Source organism: Cuculus canorus, chromosome 2 (assembly GCF_017976375.1).
Source record: "Cuculus canorus isolate bCucCan1 chromosome 2, bCucCan1.pri, whole genome shotgun sequence".
Taxonomy (NCBI): domain Eukaryota; kingdom Metazoa; phylum Chordata; class Aves; order Cuculiformes; family Cuculidae; genus Cuculus; species Cuculus canorus.
In genome coordinates this window covers 126,778,176-126,797,888 of record NC_071402.1, presented here as the reverse complement: position 1 = coordinate 126,797,888, position 19,713 = coordinate 126,778,176, and the positions used below count along the sequence as shown (strand labels likewise).

The following is a 19,713-nucleotide window of genomic DNA, read 5'->3' as shown; positions in this document are numbered from 1 at the left end:
ATTCCTTGGGTTTACTTTCTTTTGTAACTCATTCCCATTTCATACTTTTGCTATACTTTTCCGTGTCTGGTTATTGACTGCTTTGTTCTTGTCCCTTGTCCCCTCCATCTCCATTGAGTGGATTACCCTTCTGGTTTTTAATCTGTATGGAGTGCTACGCATATCATGTTTATTCTGCTCACCTTACTTTAAGTAAGAGCTTACTGTTCTCATTTAAAAGGCCTTGAAACTTCTTAAATTAAGACTTGGGCTGTTATTAAAAATCTTGCAAGCAGGTGACTCTGTTTAGTTTTCAAGTGAATACTTAAGTTGTGGATAGAATTTTCTAAGAAATATAGGGAAGAGTTAGAGGTTAACCCCCATATTTTCCAGAAAAGAAGAAAAATACTTAAAATGGAAAATAAGAAAACAAAGCGATGGAGTTGGTCAGATAAATTTGGGTTGTTTTCTCAAGGGAAAAAGAAACCCAAATAATAAATCCTTCTTTATTGTTTATACTTGTGTATTAATGATTGACTTGCTTTGCAGAAAGAACTGTTAAAGCATGGGGCCAAATTATGATAGGATCATAGAATGGTTTGGATTGTAGGGGACCTTAAATTTATCATCCAGCCCCCCTGCCTTGTGCAGGGGCACCTCCTGCTGGATCAGGTGCTCAAAGCCTCATGCAGGCAGGCCTTGAACACCTCTAGGAATGGGGCAGCCGTGACTTCTCTGGGCAACCTCTTGCAGTGCCTCAAATGCTAGAGTTGTGCTCATTATGAGCTTAGTGTGTCCTGTTTACTGTGTTTAGGTTAAGAAACTGTCATGATACAGTGCCACATTAACACAACTGTAATGGTTCCGTTGTCTAGGGAGGGTAACTTCTGTATCTGTGCATAACACAGGACCGTAAATTATTATTTATTATGTAATTATTATTAAAGTCTCTTATTATGAGACTCTCACCATCTACAGTTTATCTTTCAATAACTTCATTTCAACAGTGTTCACCTGTGATGAAAGCACAGGACAGTCTACCAAATCCCTCTGCAAAATTATTTCCGGTGTGACACTACCACGGACAATAAAACCACAAAAAAAATGCATTTGATCAGGAAGGTGATCCTGTAAATAGTGTTCTTATTGCTCATGATAGTTGCCTGGTTTCTTATTAAATATTAAATTAATCTCATGGAACACTCAGTACTATAGGAAAGATGATTTAGTACTTCATGATTCACCATTAGGCCTAACTAGAGGGTTTTAAATATATTCCACAAAACTCGTACAGAATTATCTGCCCAGTGCATCATTCAGGATTATGCATAATAAGCCTTGGGTACTGACTTTCTCTTATGCGTAAGGGAAACTTAATTGTTCCAGAAAGTAGAAAAGATTTTTAGGAACATTAAAAATAGAGGTTGGTTCACTTCTGCTTCCATAAAATTTGCATTGTTATAATGTATAGCAGATAAGGTCTGAAATAGTCGAATCCGAGTTTAAATGGCCAGTTTCATAGAATCATTTGGTTGGAAGTAGATTGTAGAGTCTGACCGTACCTGTTCACTACTAAACCATATCCCTGAGCACCTCATATACCTGTCTTCTAAATCTGGGGATGGTGACTCAACCACCTCCCTGGGCAGCTTGTGCCGGTGCCTGATAACTCTTTTGGTGAAGAAATGTTTCCTGATGTCCAGTCTGAACCTCCCATGGTGCATCTTGAGGATGTGATGTTCCAGATATTCTACTTCTCTGTTCTTCTGTAGCAGGTAGCTTCTGAAGTGCAAACAGCTGCCTTTATCTCAAGGACAATTAATGAATTTAGCCATTACTGTTCTTAGCAGGGATTAATTAATTTTACAGTTTTTAATAAGAGTGGGTGTCTTTATTTTTTTTTCCCAGATGAAAAGAAGCAGCATTTGATTTTGACCTTGTCAGGTGATACAGTCCTAACCGATACATCATTGTTGGCAGTTTTTAAGGATTCATTCTGGATGTGTGTGCACGCACGTGCACCAATCACTAAAGCCAGCTGGAAAGCAATCTGTGCTGCCTGCAGTGCACAGGAACACAGATGAGGGTTTTACTAAGCAATGCAATGCTCATAAATATCGTTCAGCTGTTTCTTGGGGAATCTTCTAGACCTCTGGCTGTTAATCCTTGTCCCAGTTCTTGGGGGAAGATCTATTTTGCTTTTAAGTGCTTTATCTATAATCAGCTTACTCAGAATTAATCTCTGTGCCCATCTGCAGCCTCTTGATGGACTGGTAATTTCCCTTCCTTCTCAGTCTCCTGCCCAGAGGAATTGCACACTTGCAACTAGTAAAATTTTTGACGTTTTCAGCAAACATAAAATTGCCACAGGAAAATGATGTTAAGCTTTAAAAACAGGGATATTAATGAATTAATTAATTAGGTAACTGGGGGGGGGGGAAGAAGGCAAAGTTTAGAGCTAAGATCTTGTGTCCGCTCACTTAGCCATTCCAAGCTTCCATGTTCAGGGTGTTTCAGCATCTAGTTTTGCTTTTTTTTTTTTTTTTTTTTTTTTTAAAAAGTAAAATAAGAGCAAATACAATGAAATGGAGTAAACATGATGAAATGTCATAAGGCGGTATTCTTTGTGGAGTCAATTTTCAGTTTCCTTAATGTGAGAAGATGGTAAGAAGGGGATATTTGTTGTTGGCAGACATTTGGTAGTGTGAAATGCAAATATACAAGTACAAAGCTTTTCAAGCCCTCTGAATGCTCAAATTTCTTCACTTTTTAATTTTGCTGAGGAAGTGTAATCGTGGGTCACTCCTGTATTTCATTGCATGTGTCTTAGTCTTAACTAGAGATTTTCCTTTGAGCATTTAAAATGTTTTACAAAGATTTAATAATCTTCTGTGCCTGTAAGATCAAGAGTTTTCAGATCTCATCTTTTTGCCCAGATTTCAAATTATTTGGGAAGTGACTGATTCTCCAGAGTCACTCTCATAATAAGTGGAAGAGTTGGAAGTTGTGTTCTTGTTTCTGTCTTCAGGTTTCTGACTACTTGTGTACATTCCTTTGAATTGCAGTGATTGTTCTGTCTGGGTGAAATGGGGCAGGGGGAAGGTGTAAAGGTATCTTGTGCTTCACGCTTTTATTGACCCTGATCAAAGGTGTTACTGGCTTCGAGATTGTGAATAAGCAAGCCTTCTAGTGGAAGGATTCTGCTCTCCTTGTGTTTTGGTAACCTGGATCCTCTAGATCAGCATTTGAGATTGTCTTTCTTGCAGTTCCCTTGTCCAAATCTAGTGTGTGCTCTTCTTCCCTTAACAGCTGATGTTTACGCATACATGTAAGCAGCTCTTTTTTTATCTTTTGTGTATGGACTCCAGCACTGTTAATATGTGAATTATTTATGCACATAATCCCTTCTGATAAATCCAAAGAGCCTGAGTGTAAGTGGTGGGTTAATAGCAAAATAACTGCTATTGATTTAGTGCCCATTACTTGGGTTTTCGTTTTTCCTCTGTGCTCTTGTAGAGATGAAGCAGTATGACAAAAGTTAAAAGATGAAGTTCTAGTAGGTGAATGGCACATGTTCTGCTCCTTCTCAGTAGAAAGATCAACTTCAGTATTTCTCTAATTTATAGTAGTTGAGTGAATTGATATTTTAAAATATAATAACTTGTGCTTTTCTGCAAAATATGCTGGCTCTGTGTTAACAGACCTGGTGCTGAATGCTCGCTTTTATTCTGTTGTTGATGACCGCTATGACCTATGACTGTCAAGTGTTGCTGACCATTGAGAATGCTATGGTGCAACCTTTTGTGAGGGCTTGGGCCCTAACCACTTACGAGATGTACTCATCAAATAATTGGTTTTTATATGTAATCAAGTTTGTTTTGCTTACTGATGAAATCCTTCTCCCTCTGTTTGTAGGATGATAAAGTTAAATCTCTGCTCCTAAAATTGTTCTGCTGTAACAGGCTGACAGCTGAGCAGGTGCTGAAGGACGATTGCTTCCTCAAAGTTGATGCAATTCCAGTTTCACCACAACCAGGTGAACAGCAAGAGCCACATGAAGAAAATGATTCTGAGAATACAGATGAAAATAGAAAAATGCGAATAACTGAGGAGAATGGAGCAAGCCCTACTCAATAGATGAGGAACTTTTCCATCAGGTGTTTGATGGAGACTTCTGGTTTTGTTTGGTTTTGCAATCATTATCCTGAGATGTAATCCCCAAATACAAAAGATTTGTCAGGTGCAGTCATGTTTTGTGATTACACAATCTTCACTGTGTTTCAGTTTTGAGTACATTTTATTCTAAATAAGGGTTTGGGGGTGTAAGTGTGGTGTTACTGATTCTGTTCTTAGTTCGTCAGCGTTTGTCTGTTATGTAGGCTTTAAGTTTACTGAGGACAGTCTTGCTAGATGCCAGAGATCTTTAAGGTGAAGCTGTAGTAACTTGGTTTTGTATCCCATTTTCTATCCCTCTTCTTGCCGTGTTTCCAGATAACATGTTCCTCTTCAAGATGCTCTAGGGCATTACCTTTTTGCTGGAGGCTTTTTGTATTGCATAGATGAGTTGTTCCTACAGCAACAGCCTTCAAGATTTTAAAAAAAACAAAATAGTACTGCTTTCAAAACTGGTAAAAGAGAAGGAGAGCAGCCTGCCTCTTTCTGCATTTGAAAAAAAGCAATTGGCTTTCTAGAAAGCAGGCGTCCTTCTAGTTGCTTCTTCGCAGTGCTGCTGCCAACCAGAGTACCATACACATGCATTTGCAAAAAGTACTGCTTATTTGCTCTAAATAAGTGTGTGTGTATATCCTTTGTTCTTACATGTTGTTCCCAGTAGCTATAAAGGTAAGATATTTATGAGTGGTTTTTTTTGCCTGCAACACTTTGCTGTTAACGTTACTGTTGAAAGAGTTTTGTCAACTCTTTATTTATACAGGAAATTGTTGCTTATCATTATAAAAGCTTCCCTTCTCAGAGGCAAACAGGTCAAAATGTGCAGAGCGGCTGTAGCAATGTATTTAGCCTCTGGGTGTTGCTATTGGACAGTGCTGTTGGCAGGCGAGTATTTTGTAGAGGAATTACTGAAGCTGCGTGTTGTTGGATGAAGAATGTAAAAGTGCGGTATGAAATGGGCAAGAAGCAGCATCAGGGGAATTGGGGAGCCCTGAGGTACAGTAGTACAGCCCACAATGGATGGAAGATAACACCCTGGCAGATCCATCTCTGATATTAACTTTGTTTTCCATCCTTAAACGAATTAGTACTTTATATGGACTAATATGGAAGATGCTTCATCCTTTTTTCATTAAATGATAATGATTTTTAAAACTTCTGTAATGTGTGTACAACCAATGATAGCAAAACCTTTGTTAAAATATTTCATGTAGAATTTTTGATTGGTGTGATAAATATGTTCAATACAGAAATCACACACAAATAGTACCTTGTTTTTTGTCAATGAAAATAAATAGTTTAGATGTTTTCTGGGATGCTTTCCAAACACTGATTGTGATCTTTCATGGTTAGTAAAAGGCAGACTTCAGTTTAATTAATGTTAATCACTGAGTAGAGGTCAGAAGCTTAACTTGATGGTTTGTGTCATGCTTTGTCATGTATACCAGAATAAATTTTTGCAGTTTTCCTGTTCCAGAGTCCATGCAATCTAAAGTGTACTACTTGAATCCGCAAATTGCTCACCTTCTTGATTTTCTGAAACCAGAGTCTCTGTGCATGCTTGATAAAAAAAAATGCAATCTCTTCAAAATCTCTTAATTAGCCGTAAGTAATATGTTTTTTAACATATGGAACTTAGCACGTGAGAGATTTCCCCCCCCCCCCCAAGAAGAACTTCAATAAAACTTTTGAAACTTTTTGGTATAGAAGAGTGTCAAGGTATGAGGCAGCCTTTCTATTTGAATTAGATGTTGATTACAGTTTTGGTGTCACCAGTTCTGTTTGTTTCTACTTTGAACTTTTTTATGGTCATTTTGTAGCTCTGGATTTCTTTTCATTTCTTACTTGCTGGAGGACCTAATACTTAAGCTAAAGCTGAATGCTTAGCCATGGTCATGGACAGCCTGCTGTTTAGTTTGACACACACCTTTCTCAACTGCATCTGTTCTGGCAAGAAGATGGGTACTTGGAGGATAGAGGAGGGAGGTTGAAATTATCCCTTAGGAATGATCTGTCTCCTTATTCACTTGCTGCTGCTTCTGAGAAGCCCGAATTGAGCTTGCCTTGCTCTTCTTGATATTGGTATTCTGCAGTTTTGAGCAGTGTCCTTGTGCAGACCAGGTTGATGGGGGACCTCCAGGGGCTGAGTGTTGCATCACTGGGAACTCAGCAGTTCAGTTGTTGTCATGGGCCTGACCCATTGATGTGTTATGGCCTCTAATGGCAAGCCTGCAGTTCCAGGTCTTGGTGCTGACAACTTCCTTTCATGATGACTGTTTGTTAATTGTTCAGATTAGTATTCTCTCTACGCTCCGTGGCGTCCCTCAATTGTGTGTTACTGTCGGTCTTGGCTTTTGCTCAGGACATCATACCTGTTGGCTACTACCACTGCCTTCTCAGCTGCAGGTCTGGTTGCAGAGTCACCTAAGAGGAAATGCTTTCTCTGGGCACCTGCAAACAACCGCTTCCTGTGCCTAACGTAGCCTGCTGGCCTGGAACGAGGCTGATTTTCTTCAGGAAGAGGAGTTTCTGCAGACTCAGAGAGCATCAACATTTCTTCATGGTTGTGGTGGAGTGTTGGGAACTACTTTCTGAATGCTGCACCTCCAGTTACTTCTGGAAACTCCTGCTGTTCTGTTCACTGCCTCTTAATCTTCATGCTCACCCTAACATCCATAATAACATTACTACCTCTTCTCATGAACTTTGCTGCTCACTCTGTTAGTACTTAACACTTCTGCCTGTGTAGTTTAGAGAAGGAGGGGTGTTTTTGGTACTTCAAAATAGCTGCTAGTACAGAGTCCATCTTGGCAGCTCTTACTGGTATAACATTTTTTTTTCCTGATGGTGGCTGCAAGTTTGTAGAGCTCGCAGGTTAAATTATATTCCTTCACAGGCAACTGCCTCAAGGACTTCCCCTAAATGGGCAAAGGTTTATAAATATCTCATATGCTGTCACTTGATTTCCCCAACTTAAAAGAAATTGGTATGAATTCATCCTGATTTCAAATCAGGAATCTAGTACCTTGCAAGTTGATGGCATTCTAGACGATGTGACACTTTTGAAACCCAGATCTTCCTTCATCTAATTTAAAACGCTGGAGATTTCTCTGTGTGTTCTGACAGGCACTAAGATGATGCACCGTACCACACTTCACTTGCAGCGCCTGCAACAGTTGTCTTGAAGCATGCGTCTTTCACAGCAACCACTGTAGTTAGATAGACTGAGAACCATTGCCAAATTGTCCTGTACTTTAGGGTTGTGGACAGATCTGCTGTTGGGACATGGAATTCTGTTCTGTTAGTGCCAGCCTGCACTGTGTGTGCAGGAAGATGGTCTTCTGTTTGAATCGGGTTTTGGCAGCTTTAGATTCAGGGGCTGTGGTACATCGAGATCACACCATGTAGAAGCACCTTCATAAGTTAAACCTATTTGAATTGGAAAGGTGTTTTAATGTATTTTATTATCCTTTTTGTCTGGCATCTGTGTGTTACTGCAAGGTATGTTACCAATTAAGCGGGGAGAAACAAGATTTTTCCCTGCTGTGAAGTTGTGATTTTGGTTGCTCAGAGCCCCATCCAACCTGACCGTGAATGTTTTCAGGCACGGGGTATCTACCACCTCTCTGGGCAACTGATTCCAGTGTTTCACTCTCCTCAGTGTAAAAAATGTCTTCCTTTTATCTAGTCTGAATCTACCCTCTTTCACTTTAAAACCATTATGTCTCCTCCTGTTGCTACAGGCACTGTAAAAAGTCTGTCCCCATCTTTCTTACGCGCACCCCTGAAGTATTGGAAGACTGCCATAAGGTCTCCTTGGAGCCTTCTCTAGGCTAAACTACCCCAACTCTCTCAGCCTGTCCTCATATGGGATGGACTTCAGACTCCGGATCATCTTTGTAGCCCTCTTCTGGACCCACTTGAGCAGGTCTGTGTCTTCCTTGTCCTGAGGACTCCAGAGCTGGATGGAGTACTCTAGGTGGGATATCATCAAAGCAGAGTAGAAGGGCAGAATCGCCTCTCTTGACCTGATGGCCATGCTTCTCATGCAGCCCAGAATACAGTTGGCTACCTGGGCTGCGAGCGCACGTTGCCCTCTTCGTCCACCAGTACTCCCAAATGCTTCTCCCCAGAGCTGCTCAACTCTCCCAACTGAGATCCACACAAGAAACTTTTTGATAGTGTTAACTTTTGTCAGGGGAGTTGAGGACAGGCAAACCTCTGACAGCTCTTGTATGCCATCTTTTCTTCACTGGTTTCACACAGAACATAGCACAAGTTTTTTGACTGGTATGGTCTGTGAACCTGTCCTCTGTAAAGGAAGAACGCAGTCATTGCATTACCTTCCCAGAGGCTCCTCCTCCTTCTAATACTGGAGAACACCAAAGAACTGGGGTTTGTTTGGGCAGGCTCTGCCATTTGTTACTGGTCACGCAGGATGCTCAAGGAGCAGGAGAAAATGTGTGTGACTTGCAGATGCAGCTAAGGCAGCAGTTCCCAACACATCACATGAATGAAATAAACCGTTGAATGACAGTATGTTTACATTTGTGGCCTTTTCCTACTACTCTTGAAATATTTTGTTAACCAGAGCTTGGCTGGGTGATCCAATTTGTATTACCAATTTGTATTATAGTGATCTATCTGCAAAGCTGTTAAATTCTTGGGACATCTTTTGCTATCAGGGCCCCGTAGTTCAATCAATGACTATTGACTATGACTCAACAACCTTGATATTTCAGTACTTAATTCCTTACATTGTCTCTACAACCATCTCTATTGTAGAGGACAAGAATGGTTTGGTGTCCGTGTTCTATTGGAGACGTTTACTTCATGGTGCTGTTTGTAAGGAGTGTGAAAGCTAAAGTGCATAAACTGTCAGGCTGATCTTTTGGGTCTGCTGTAGGAATTTGTCGAGAGCAGCCTTTTTTTCCTCAAACTTAATAATAGGCTTCCAGCCGCATCTGAACGTGTGCTGCATCTTACCTCAGTGTTTTACTAGGGAAGCAGCTAGTCTTTAAAGGTAGGCTCAAAAACCTCACTCTTATTTATAGTTACCTGCTCCCACTGCTGGAGACAGAAATGATGTGGGGAATTCAGGGAGATACCGGATACCAATGATTTATTATTTGAACACCACTTTTTCCTTCCTGGGAGTTTCCATTTCAGTGAAAGTCTCTCTAAAAAAAGGGTTTTGATGGGAAGCTTAAGAAACGTGTACTGAGACTTGTTCTAAGCAGGATTTCAAGTATACTTGACAGTGTCTGTGCATGCCACCCCTATGCTATTTCAAAGCATAGGTGGCAGTATTATTTCCTGCTGGAATTAACTCTGTGAGTAGTTAACTGCTTTCATCCTTTGCAAGGACACAGTGGCAAAAGGAAACAGACTGTTAGTGCTGTTAGATGGGACAAAATCCTGAACTTGGTTTCTTGAAAACATAAAACATTTTCTAGTCAGAGTGTACTGACAGACCAGCACGTTGTGTTAATATCTTACTACTATGCCTCAGGGCATTTAGAAAGTTAATTTTTTGACATTTTTATTTTCTTTTTGGCTCAACATCACGATTCATTTTTTATGTTTTAGAAGTTCCATTTATGACTGTCATTAATTGATCATAACTACAAATTGTACTAGCTGCAAAGAAACACATAAAAGAAATGCAAGTCGTATAATTTGGAACGTGGTAATCTTAGTAGCCTGAGTCATGAATGTCATCATCCACTGCAGTTAGTATCATTTTATGATTCATAAGTCTATTCGTTTCTTTTTATAGTGTGTCATCAGATAAATAGCTCAACAGTAAGGTGGCAGAATTGTCTTGTCTCAGCCCAGTCGTAGGAGAGAACACAGGTTTGATTGTTCCTACATACACATAGTAAATCTGTCCCTCTTGACCTCTTAAATCTGCAAAACGCTTTCCCATGCTTCAGTGGAGCACTTGCTGATTAAGCCATTCAGATTAGCAAGTGACCGCTACCTCAACCTAAATTTTATATTTTGTTCTAATTGTTTTGAAATGCATTTGTTCATTTGCTGAAGGTGACCTACCACAATAGATCAGTGCACAGACATTTACAAAGCGATCCTAGGCTGACTTAAACTGGAAGCAGTCAGCATTTGCTGAATGTTAAGTCAGTGCTAGCAGAGAAGTACTGTCAAGCCCTTCAGTGGTTGATGTCTGTAATTTAATTAGAGAAAACATAATCTTTTCATTACTCTCTGTGGGTTCACTTTCATTTTAAAATCCTCAAGTGATGTGATTTGTTTTGGAAGGTCCCCTCCTTTTAGGTGCCATGTCAGCATTTTGAGGTTTTAAGCTTTACAGAAGGGATCAGCCTTTACATAGACAGACAGGTAGAGAAGCAATACTAAATCAGAACTTGCATTACTCAGGAGAATTAATTTGCTCTAGTAATGGTTATTGCTTTTTCAGGAACTGTGTGGTGGGGAGAAACAAGTTATGGGCATACAAATACTGGCATCTTTGTCATGAATGGCTATAGGTACAAAATCAGTACCCTCAGTCCTTGTTAAGCTTCTGAGCTTATGCTAAGGTAAATGTCATGTATGTTTAAAGTGCTGGGGTATTGGCTCTGGGCACAGGCTTGGCAAGATAACAATAGAATCAGAGTGTGCCACTAAGAGGTGTCGCTTTTCAATGAAACGAATCTTGTTTTTATAAAATGCTTGCAGGCTTCCCTTCTGTTCCACGTCTGTGCAGTTCAGGACGGATGAAACTATCCTGCGCAGGCATGCATAGCTGTGTGCATTGTGGTGTTTGTGTTTAGATTCCTCCAGGACTGCTGCTTCCCAGTTTTCATTTCTTTTACTCGTGTCTCTTTACTGAGGCGCTCTGTGAATAAGTGGTTCAACTGTGCCGTTATAAGAGCTATGTTAGTTTTGAAATGATGTGTGAATTGTCAGCTACTGTTTAAGAACTCTGCTTTTTCCATTGTTATGATAAATCCTAATATGGTAACTTGCTTTCATTGGCATAAACTGCTATGCAAGATTGGGTCACTTCTAAAGAATATGCAAAATCATGTCTTTTGACTACACACTTTAGAGTAAACCAACTGTAGAAGACAGGATTTTTTGAGACTTATAACATCTCCAGTGACCCCAGTGCTACTATCTATCTTTTCACTAAAATAATGGCAATACCCTTTTTCTTGGCCGAGTACTTTCTCCAGACTTCGACATCAAGCATCAAGGAAGACCAAAAAATCAACAGAGACAGTTTAGGGAGGAGTATGAGGAAGTCAGACGTCTACAAACTAGGATTTGTGAGCTAGAAAGGACTTGGGTAAAGAAAGGGTGAAGTTTAAGTCTTCAAACAGGTAAAAGCATAGAACAGACATGAACAAAATGCTCTTATTACTTGATCTGTCCTTTTGGGATTAATGGGCTGATTTTTTACTGCAAAGGCAGGTAAGAAGGGAAAGAAACATTCTAATTCAGCATAGTTAAGCACTGGAATGTATGGCTTAGGGAGGCTTGAAGCCTCGGGTACAGTGATGATATAGGGCAACTGACTGGCAGGAATGGCACAGGTATGTATAACCACTATGGGGTGGAAGATGGGCTGGATAACTCTTTATCTTTTCTGTTATAGTCAGATCTGTGTTTTGTAATTATTTTTTTTAATGTATCATTTTGCATTAAGCTGTCATTACTAAGTAGATTGGTTTCATCAAGGAAAAATGTGTGTACTCGAGTACCCAGGTTTGGGTAAATTGAAAGGTAGAAACCTGAGTCAGAATCTCTCTTTTGCAGATGGTAGGGAAAGGAGACTTTCGTTAACTGCATGCAATTAAGTTGTGTCTGCAGTTCCAGCCCTAGGAAGCTTAAAAAGTGGCTGGCCTTTTCTCTTTATTGCAAGCTACGCACCACTTGCTCTCTACCAAAGGCAACTTGACATTTGCAGAGACCTGCAGCACTCGAAGTAATAAGTTCTGCCTGCAAGGATGACTTCGGCAAAGGCTTTATCAATTGTAAAGTCTTGTTCAGTACATCTCTAAATTGTTTTTAAAGCAATTTAACTGATTTTATACAGAAGCCTGTTGTCCTCAGCTAATTGTCAAGTGCTTTGCTGCAAGCAGTAACTGTCTTCTGTGGCCAGAATGTATGGGTATATGATTAGTAAGACAGTGATCCATGTTTGCATACAAGACTGAAAACACCCATGGATATCTCATCCTGTTGGGAAACATTCTATTTAGAGTATACTGCCTATATGTCTAATCTGCCATGGGGGAGGAATTGCCAGATAACACGCTGCCTGCTGGTAAATTGTCATCAGGCTGGGCCAGGAAACTGCATTTCCATCAGCATTCATATGGGATCCCCCAGCCTCCCAGAAAATCTACTGCAGAGTGGGACTGACTTTATCCCTTGAGAGATGTTGCCAAAATTGTATCCACTGTTTTTATGCCTTTTTTTTTTTTTTTTTTACAGGTGGTACCTTGTGATGGACCTGTTTCTGTCCAGGTTGTCATCTGCTGCTGGTTCCCCATATCCTGGGCTTGTTTGACATATCTGCAGCAGAGGTAGTTACAATGATCTAGTCACAGTTGCCTTCAGGCGGAGGAATAAGGAGCAGAAGGAGATGAACTTCTGAGAAATACACCTCCTGCTTTTGTTCAGCTGTCTCTGGTAGGAGTGGAATTAAAAAACAATAATACACAGAGTATGATACAAACAGATGTGTCTTTTAAAGGAAGCAAAGTACCAAGTATTCCAGAAGAGATTCAGTTTGAAGAATGTTTTAGACCATTAGCTGATACAAAATTTTTGCTATTAGCCTCTTTCTCAGGAAGCCTGAAAATCGAAGGTCAGGTTAGAATCCTGGACCAGGAGAAGGTAAAGAAACCCGTTGCACTCTGCACTGATTAAATTGGGTAAATAGAAGCTGAGGTGTCCCTTCTCTGACAGTCCTCTTGTTGATACAGCCTTGCAATGAGCATTATTCTATTCACTGCATCTATGAAATTAGGGTAGTGTTTATCTTGGAGGGGTTTTCAGTCATCTGAAGTGACCCTAGAAATCATTCTGAGCTTAGTTGGAGTATGTGCTGCTTCAGCCCACCACAGGCAGTGAGCTCAAGGTATAGACTAATCCCACATCTCCCAGCAGTCTGAGTGCAGTGTTCTCCCACCTCATCAGTAAGATTTTTACATAAAGAATCATGGAATCACAGACTGACCTGAGTTGGAAGGGACCCACAAGGATCATTGAGTCCAACTCCTATCCCTGCATAGGACAACCCCAACATTCACACCATGTGTCTGATGGTGTTGTCCAAATGCTTCTTGAATATTATCAGGCTTGGAGCCTCATGCTTCCCTAGGGAGCCTGTTCCCACCTTCTACCACTCTCTGAGTGAGGAAAATTTTCCTAATATCCAACCCAAACCGCCCCTGGCACATCTTCCTGCCATTCCCTCGGGTCCCATCATTGGCCAACATAAAGAAGATATCAGTGCCTGCTCTTCCTTCTTTCCTTGTGAGGGAACAGGAGACTGCTATGAGGTCCTCCCTCAGTGTCCTTCAGGCTGAAAAGACCAAGTGACTTCAGCTGCTCCTCACATGGTTTCCTCTCTAGACTCTTCAGCAACTTAATCACCCTCCTCTGGACACTGAAAGCGCTTAAGCCTGTGTTTAAGTGCTTTGTTGAGTGGAGGTAGATTGAAGCAGCTCTCTTTAGTAGTTTGGTGAACTTGGACACTATTTCCCCTGCTGCGTGCTCAAAGCTTTGTGATGAGGAGGCATAATGCCTATCTAGCTTCTGTTCTGCTTTTTAAATCAACGTGTTGACCTTGGACAAGTATGTTTGATTGAGGATAAAGGTGTTGGGAGTGCTTTGATTTCTGCACAGGAATGGTACATGTGTTGTTTTGCTGACCCAGAGTGGAACAGCGTGGATGAAAGCATGTGTGTTTTCTTTTAGGCTACAGCATTAACGCCCAGCACCTGCAGTAATTCCTAAATTATATATGCACAAGAAAGACTTTGTAACTTCCTGGAAAATGTGAAAATAAATTTCTCCTGAATATATAGGAAAGATGTAGGTCTTTTATAGACATATCTAGGTAATAGCTGGGTGATATATTATATGAATTTGATGGCCTTTTTCTTAATTATCCAGTGTTTCCTGGTGGGAAATAGTATTCTTATGAAGAAATAGTATGCTTATATTATTTCTTCCTGAAATAGTATTCTTATGAAGTTTCTTGTAGCCTTTAAAAATGATTAAGTGAAGTGGTGGTGGAAGTTTATAAGCTGCTAGTGGAAAACAGGAAGAAAAGTATGTGTTTGCAGTGGGAAGCAGCGGGCATCGTGTTTAGGGCTGAAAATCTCCTTCTCTACAGTTACTACTAATTGTTACCATGTGGTATGTGTTGACATAGGACAGCCTTCATCAGTCATGGAGAGGAGTCTGCATTTATTCACATGCTGTGAATAAAGATCTTTTATGATAAGTCAAGTGTTTGAAAAAACATATGTAAAATCAAAGGGATAAAGAAAACATGGAACTACTGTTCAGTTTGGGGCAGATTTCTGAGAGTTTGCTCTTTGTGAAAGTAGAGCTTAATGGGCCACTGACACAAACCTATTTTGGCTAAGTTTCAGTGTCCTTTTCTAATGAAGCTAATGGATCAATCTACATTAACTGCGCTGTTTCTTCCCTTCCAAGGAACATCCTGCCTTGTGCAGGAGCAGGGTGGAAAAGTTGTTCCACTTTCACTAAAGTAATGACTGATCTCAGTCTGACTTTCAGTCTGCAATTTATGCATATTGCCTTGCTTAATCTTGTCTTTGTCTGTACTGAACCCCTTGACCCCACTGCAGATCTTTTGGGTATTTATCCTTTGAATGCAACTTTACAGGGCTGCATCACTTTGCATGCTAGCTAGCGGCACAGAACGCTTCTCTGTTCATGTTCAGGTGTCTACTAAAACCTTACTTTCTTTAACAGGTCACTTAAAGGATGCAGAACATTCTCATCACAGCATGAATCCTTTACTTTGCCACCTGGATCCATCCATGGTTCAACTGCAACATTTGTCAAAGATTCAATTTCTCCAGATGCTGATGCCTTTAAAATATTTTCTGTAACAAGTGTGCAAAATGCCTGTTGGAAACAGTACTTGCAGCTGTTCATTATCATGCAGGAGGGGGGAGTTGCATCTTTATACTTTCTCAAAGTGTTTCTTTGTGAAATAAGTGCAATTTCTTGGGAGTGATGATTAAAAAACCATGTGTGTGTGTGCACGTGTGCATGCGTACTTGCGTTCACTTCTTTTTTGTGCTGTGCTGTGACTCAACTCAATTACTCTTCTCCAGGAGTCAGTAAATGTTAGGGCAAAGCCTGTTTGCATCCAAGATCATTTTCTCCTCACTGTGCTGCTGACAAAGATACAGAAAGGCACTCAAACATATCTAATCTGAAAGCTGACATTTTAATTTAATATTCCCCAAGATGATGTGAACAACTCAGGGCATGCCAAGGCAGACCTCACAACTGTCACAAGTGTGTGGGCAGACAGATGATGTACACATGCTTTGAAAAGAAAAAAAAATCTACTGAAAAAAAAAAGAGTTTGTGATAAATTGATTTAGCCTGCATATCGGTTTATGTACTTACTCGTCCTGACTTAGGCTCCACTTGCTTCTTTCAATATTAAGCTAGCTACAGACACTTGGATCCAGCATGTCACAGAATCACAGAGTGGATGGGGTTGGAAGGGGCCTCTGGAGGTTATCCAGTCTGAACTCCTGCTTAAAGCAGGTTGCTCAGGACCATGCCCAATCGAGTGTTGAAACAGCAAATCTCTCCAGGTAATCTTCCAGTTTTTGTCTACCTTTACAATAAAAAAAAAAAAAAAAATTTTTTTCTTAAGTTTAAATGGAATTTCCTGTATTTCAGTTTGTTCCCATTGTTTCTTGTCCTTCCATTGGACACCATTAAGAAAAGTGTGGTTCGATCTTCTTTACACGCTTACATCAGGTATTTATACACTTCAGGAAGGTCACCCTTAAACCTTCTGGTCTTCAGGCTGAATTCTCGGCCTCTTCTTGCATGGCAAATGCTCTAATCCATGCAGCTATCTTCATGACTTTTTGCTCCACTCTCTCCAGTATGTCCATGTTCCATTTGTACTGGGGAGCCCAGAATTGGACCCAGTGCTCCAGATGACTCAGTGGTGCTGTAGAGGGGAAGGATTATCTCCCTTGGCAATGGTCTTTCAGCTGGCACAGAAAAATCCCCCTTCCCCTGCCCAGTAAAGGGAGGGTCACTGACAAGATGCCCAGGAAGAGGTGTTCGAATGGATGCGTAAGTATATCGCACGTGGTGTAATTTTGGTACTTGCAGGCTGTGGCAGTGTCACAGAATCACACAGAATCACAGAATCACCAGGTTGGAAAGGACCCACTGGATCATTGAGTCCAACCATTCCTAACTCTCCCTAAACCATGTCTCTAACACTTCATCCACCCGTTCCTTAAACACTTCCAGGGAAGGCGACTCGACCACCTCCCTGGGCAGCCTGTTCCAGTGCCCAATGACTCTTTCTGTGAAGAATTTTTTTCTGATATCCAACCTGAACCTCCCCTGGTGGAGCTTCAGGCCATTCCCTCTTGTCCTGTCCCCTGTCACTTGGGAGAAGAGGCCAGCTCCCTCCTCTCCACAACCTCCTTTCTGGTAGTTGTAGAGAGTAATAAGGTCTGCCCTCAGCCTCCTCTTCTCCAGGCTAAACAACCCCAGCTCTCTCAGCCGCTCCTCGTAAGACTTGTTCTCCAGCCCCCTCACCAGCTTCGTTGCTCTTCTCTGGACACACTCCAGAGCCTCAACGTCCTTCTTGTGGTGAGGGGTCCAGAACTGAATACAGTATTCGAGGTGCGGTCTCACCAGTGCTGAGTACAGAGGGAGAATAACCTCCCTGGACCTGCTGGTGACCCCATTTCTGATACAAGCCAAGATGCCATTGGCCTTCTTGGCCACCTGGGCACACTGCTGGCTCATGTTCAGTCGGCTGTCAAGTAGGAGTCCGAAAATACATGATGTAATTAAACTGAAAGGAAACTTTTGTCACTTGAGTGATGTCTGGACAGTGGTGTGGGCATTTCAGTGGGAGGTCTTGGTGCTGGATTTATAGTAACATTCTTCAGTGATATCCCTAAGAAATTAGACTGATGGCCAATCTGAGCAGCAGGTACAGAGAATGGACTCAATGCGTGTGTTTTAAGTCCAGTCTGGAGCTGTTGTTGCCATATACACAATAAACCCCTCCAATGATGCTTCTTTATTTTTTGGTCTGTCTTCTTCCTTTGCTTTTTGTTTATTGCCTGTTTATCTCACCCATTTCAGAAAAATCTGGGCGGAAGTTTTTCATGTGTCAACTTCCTTCTGTGGCAGAACAAAGCCCAGAGCCCAAGAGGAGCCTCTGGATGCTGCCTCGGTCTGGGCAGAACCTTACCTGCTGCACAGGTACTGAAAACCTCCGTGCAGTTGCATCGGTAAGTGTATGCTTGCCTGCTGGCTGGAGGAGGCTGTTTATTCTCAGTGCAATTCAGCATGTCGCCTGTTTGCTTCAAGAACAGCATTTGCTTTCATGCTGAATCCTACCATGTGAGAGAAGTGGAAGTAAGTTTTTCAGCCTGTATCATTAACCTGAAACAAAGATTTCTAATAAACCAAGTATCTCCAAAGGTGTATATCACTTAATTCTCTTTACTAATTTTTTTTTTATGCAACTAGCATGACATGATCTTGCTTTTGTTGGATTTTTCTTTGATTTTTTGAATGTTTCAGCGCAGAGGTTTGTAGAGTATCTTTTCTATTTCTTACAGTACACACTCAATGCAGTATTTTTTCACTTCTTTAAGGTGCTGATATGCACCTTAAACCTCTAAACAGTAGTACTTTTCGTATAAGGAGCAGAAATATTTGTACTGCTGTTTTCCTAAAAGAATCTGTCTATGACTCATGCATCTGTATCTTCAAGCTGCTGTAGGCTCGCTAATTGTCCTTAGTTATGACACCATCAGGCACGCACAGCTAATCTCTGCAGAGGCACCAGCGCTGCTGACGCTGGAGATGACTTGTTCTGTATGGTGGCAGTGTATTGCCACAGAACCTGCTGACTTAGATACCAGATGCTTTGCACCTCATAGAGCAGATGATTGTTTCTGAAATACTTTGAAAGCCAGCTGCTTTTGCCTAAGGGGCTGCTTTGAAGGCATGTCTTGGTTCTGTACCAAACCAGCAGAAACATGTTTGCTTCTAGTTGAGAAGTTCAAGTCTTGGGTGACAGTTCTTGGATCTAGAGTCCTTGACTTGAAGGAAAGCAAACCCCCCACAAAGACATAACTGCTTATGGAGTGGGAATCCTGTGGCATCCTAATGAAACTTACTTGAGTTGTGGTAACAGTAGGCACTTAATTCCTGGTTTTCCTCTCACTGGGAGTTGTGTCTAATTCTGTATCTGTGTTCAGTTATCTTTAGTAAAAGCCGAGATTGGATGGTAAAAAGTGTCTGCTTTTTACAGCTTCTGAGGTTCTAGCGCTGCATCCATTGAGTATTCCCTTAGTTGTGCACCGAGACAGTGGAGCAGATCCTGCTTACATTTTCTGTAGTGTTTTTTTACAGCCATCGGTTAATGTTCTCAGAGGAAGAACTCCAGCCTTTCCACTCTTCCAGCCTGCACACAGCCCTGGTGCTTTCCTCTCTAGAAGGCTGGGAGTGCTTTTGCTATCGAGGATCTGAAAGCAAGATTAAGGTACAAAACTGCCATTTAGTATTTGGGAGGTTGGACTAGACGACCTTAAAGGGACGACTAAGATCCCTTTCAACACAAACTATTCTATGGTTTGAGGCATGTGGACATGTTTGCTTATAGGTCTTGTGTAATCACTTCTGGATGGTTAGTACTCTGTTCTGGCCAGTGCACTGTGAGACTTAGCATCAGACAGAGGTTTTTGGACAAGAATATACTAGAAAATGTATCTGGGAGTTGTTTATAGAGGTATGACATTCTGAGCTAAACCCAAGTAAAAGGTGAGGAAAAATGATAGATTAAAGCTGGTTAGAGGGTGTAAACAAGCAGCTCTATTGTTGAAATGAAGAGCAGGCTTGATTTTATTTTAAATTTAAAATCTTGTCAGAGATCTACTGAAAAAGAGCCACTGTTTTCATTGTAACTGGGAGACTGGGATAGAGTCTGTACAGAAGAGCGGAAGGCACTTGACACAGCTGCTGCAAGGGAAATACCAGCTATCCATCGGTAAGAGGTTTTAGGACATGCCTGGATGAACCTCTAGGTAGCGTAACTGTTTCAGGACAAAGGCTATAGCGAGCTACGTGAATGAACAATTTTCCATCTCCAAATAGTACAATGTACCTTAGGAATGTGTGGGATGTGCTGTGCTAAGTGATGACTGTAGAGTCAGTCATGATGAAAGGTAGATCCAAACAGAAATGAAAGTGGGAATTTTTCTGAGAAACCTTTTCCATGTGACCCATCTGGGCTGTTGGTTGCTTTGCTCACTGTGATCT

General features: G+C 41.1%; 1 protein-coding gene across 3 annotated transcripts in view; it reads left to right on the top strand.

Moving 5' to 3' along the window:
- Positions 1 to 18,966, top strand: part of STK31 (serine/threonine kinase 31) — a 52,879-nt gene extending 33,913 nt beyond the window's left edge. For all 3 annotated transcript variants that reach the window (XM_054058667.1, XM_054058670.1, XM_054058666.1), the window contains one exon: positions 3,895 to 18,966. In XM_054058667.1, coding sequence (XP_053914642.1) covers positions 3,895 to 4,116 — 222 coding nt within the window. In that variant the 3' untranslated portion in view covers positions 4,117 to 18,966. The remainder of the gene's footprint in view (positions 1 to 3,894) is intronic.
- Positions 18,967 to 19,713: the final 747 nt, after the last annotated feature.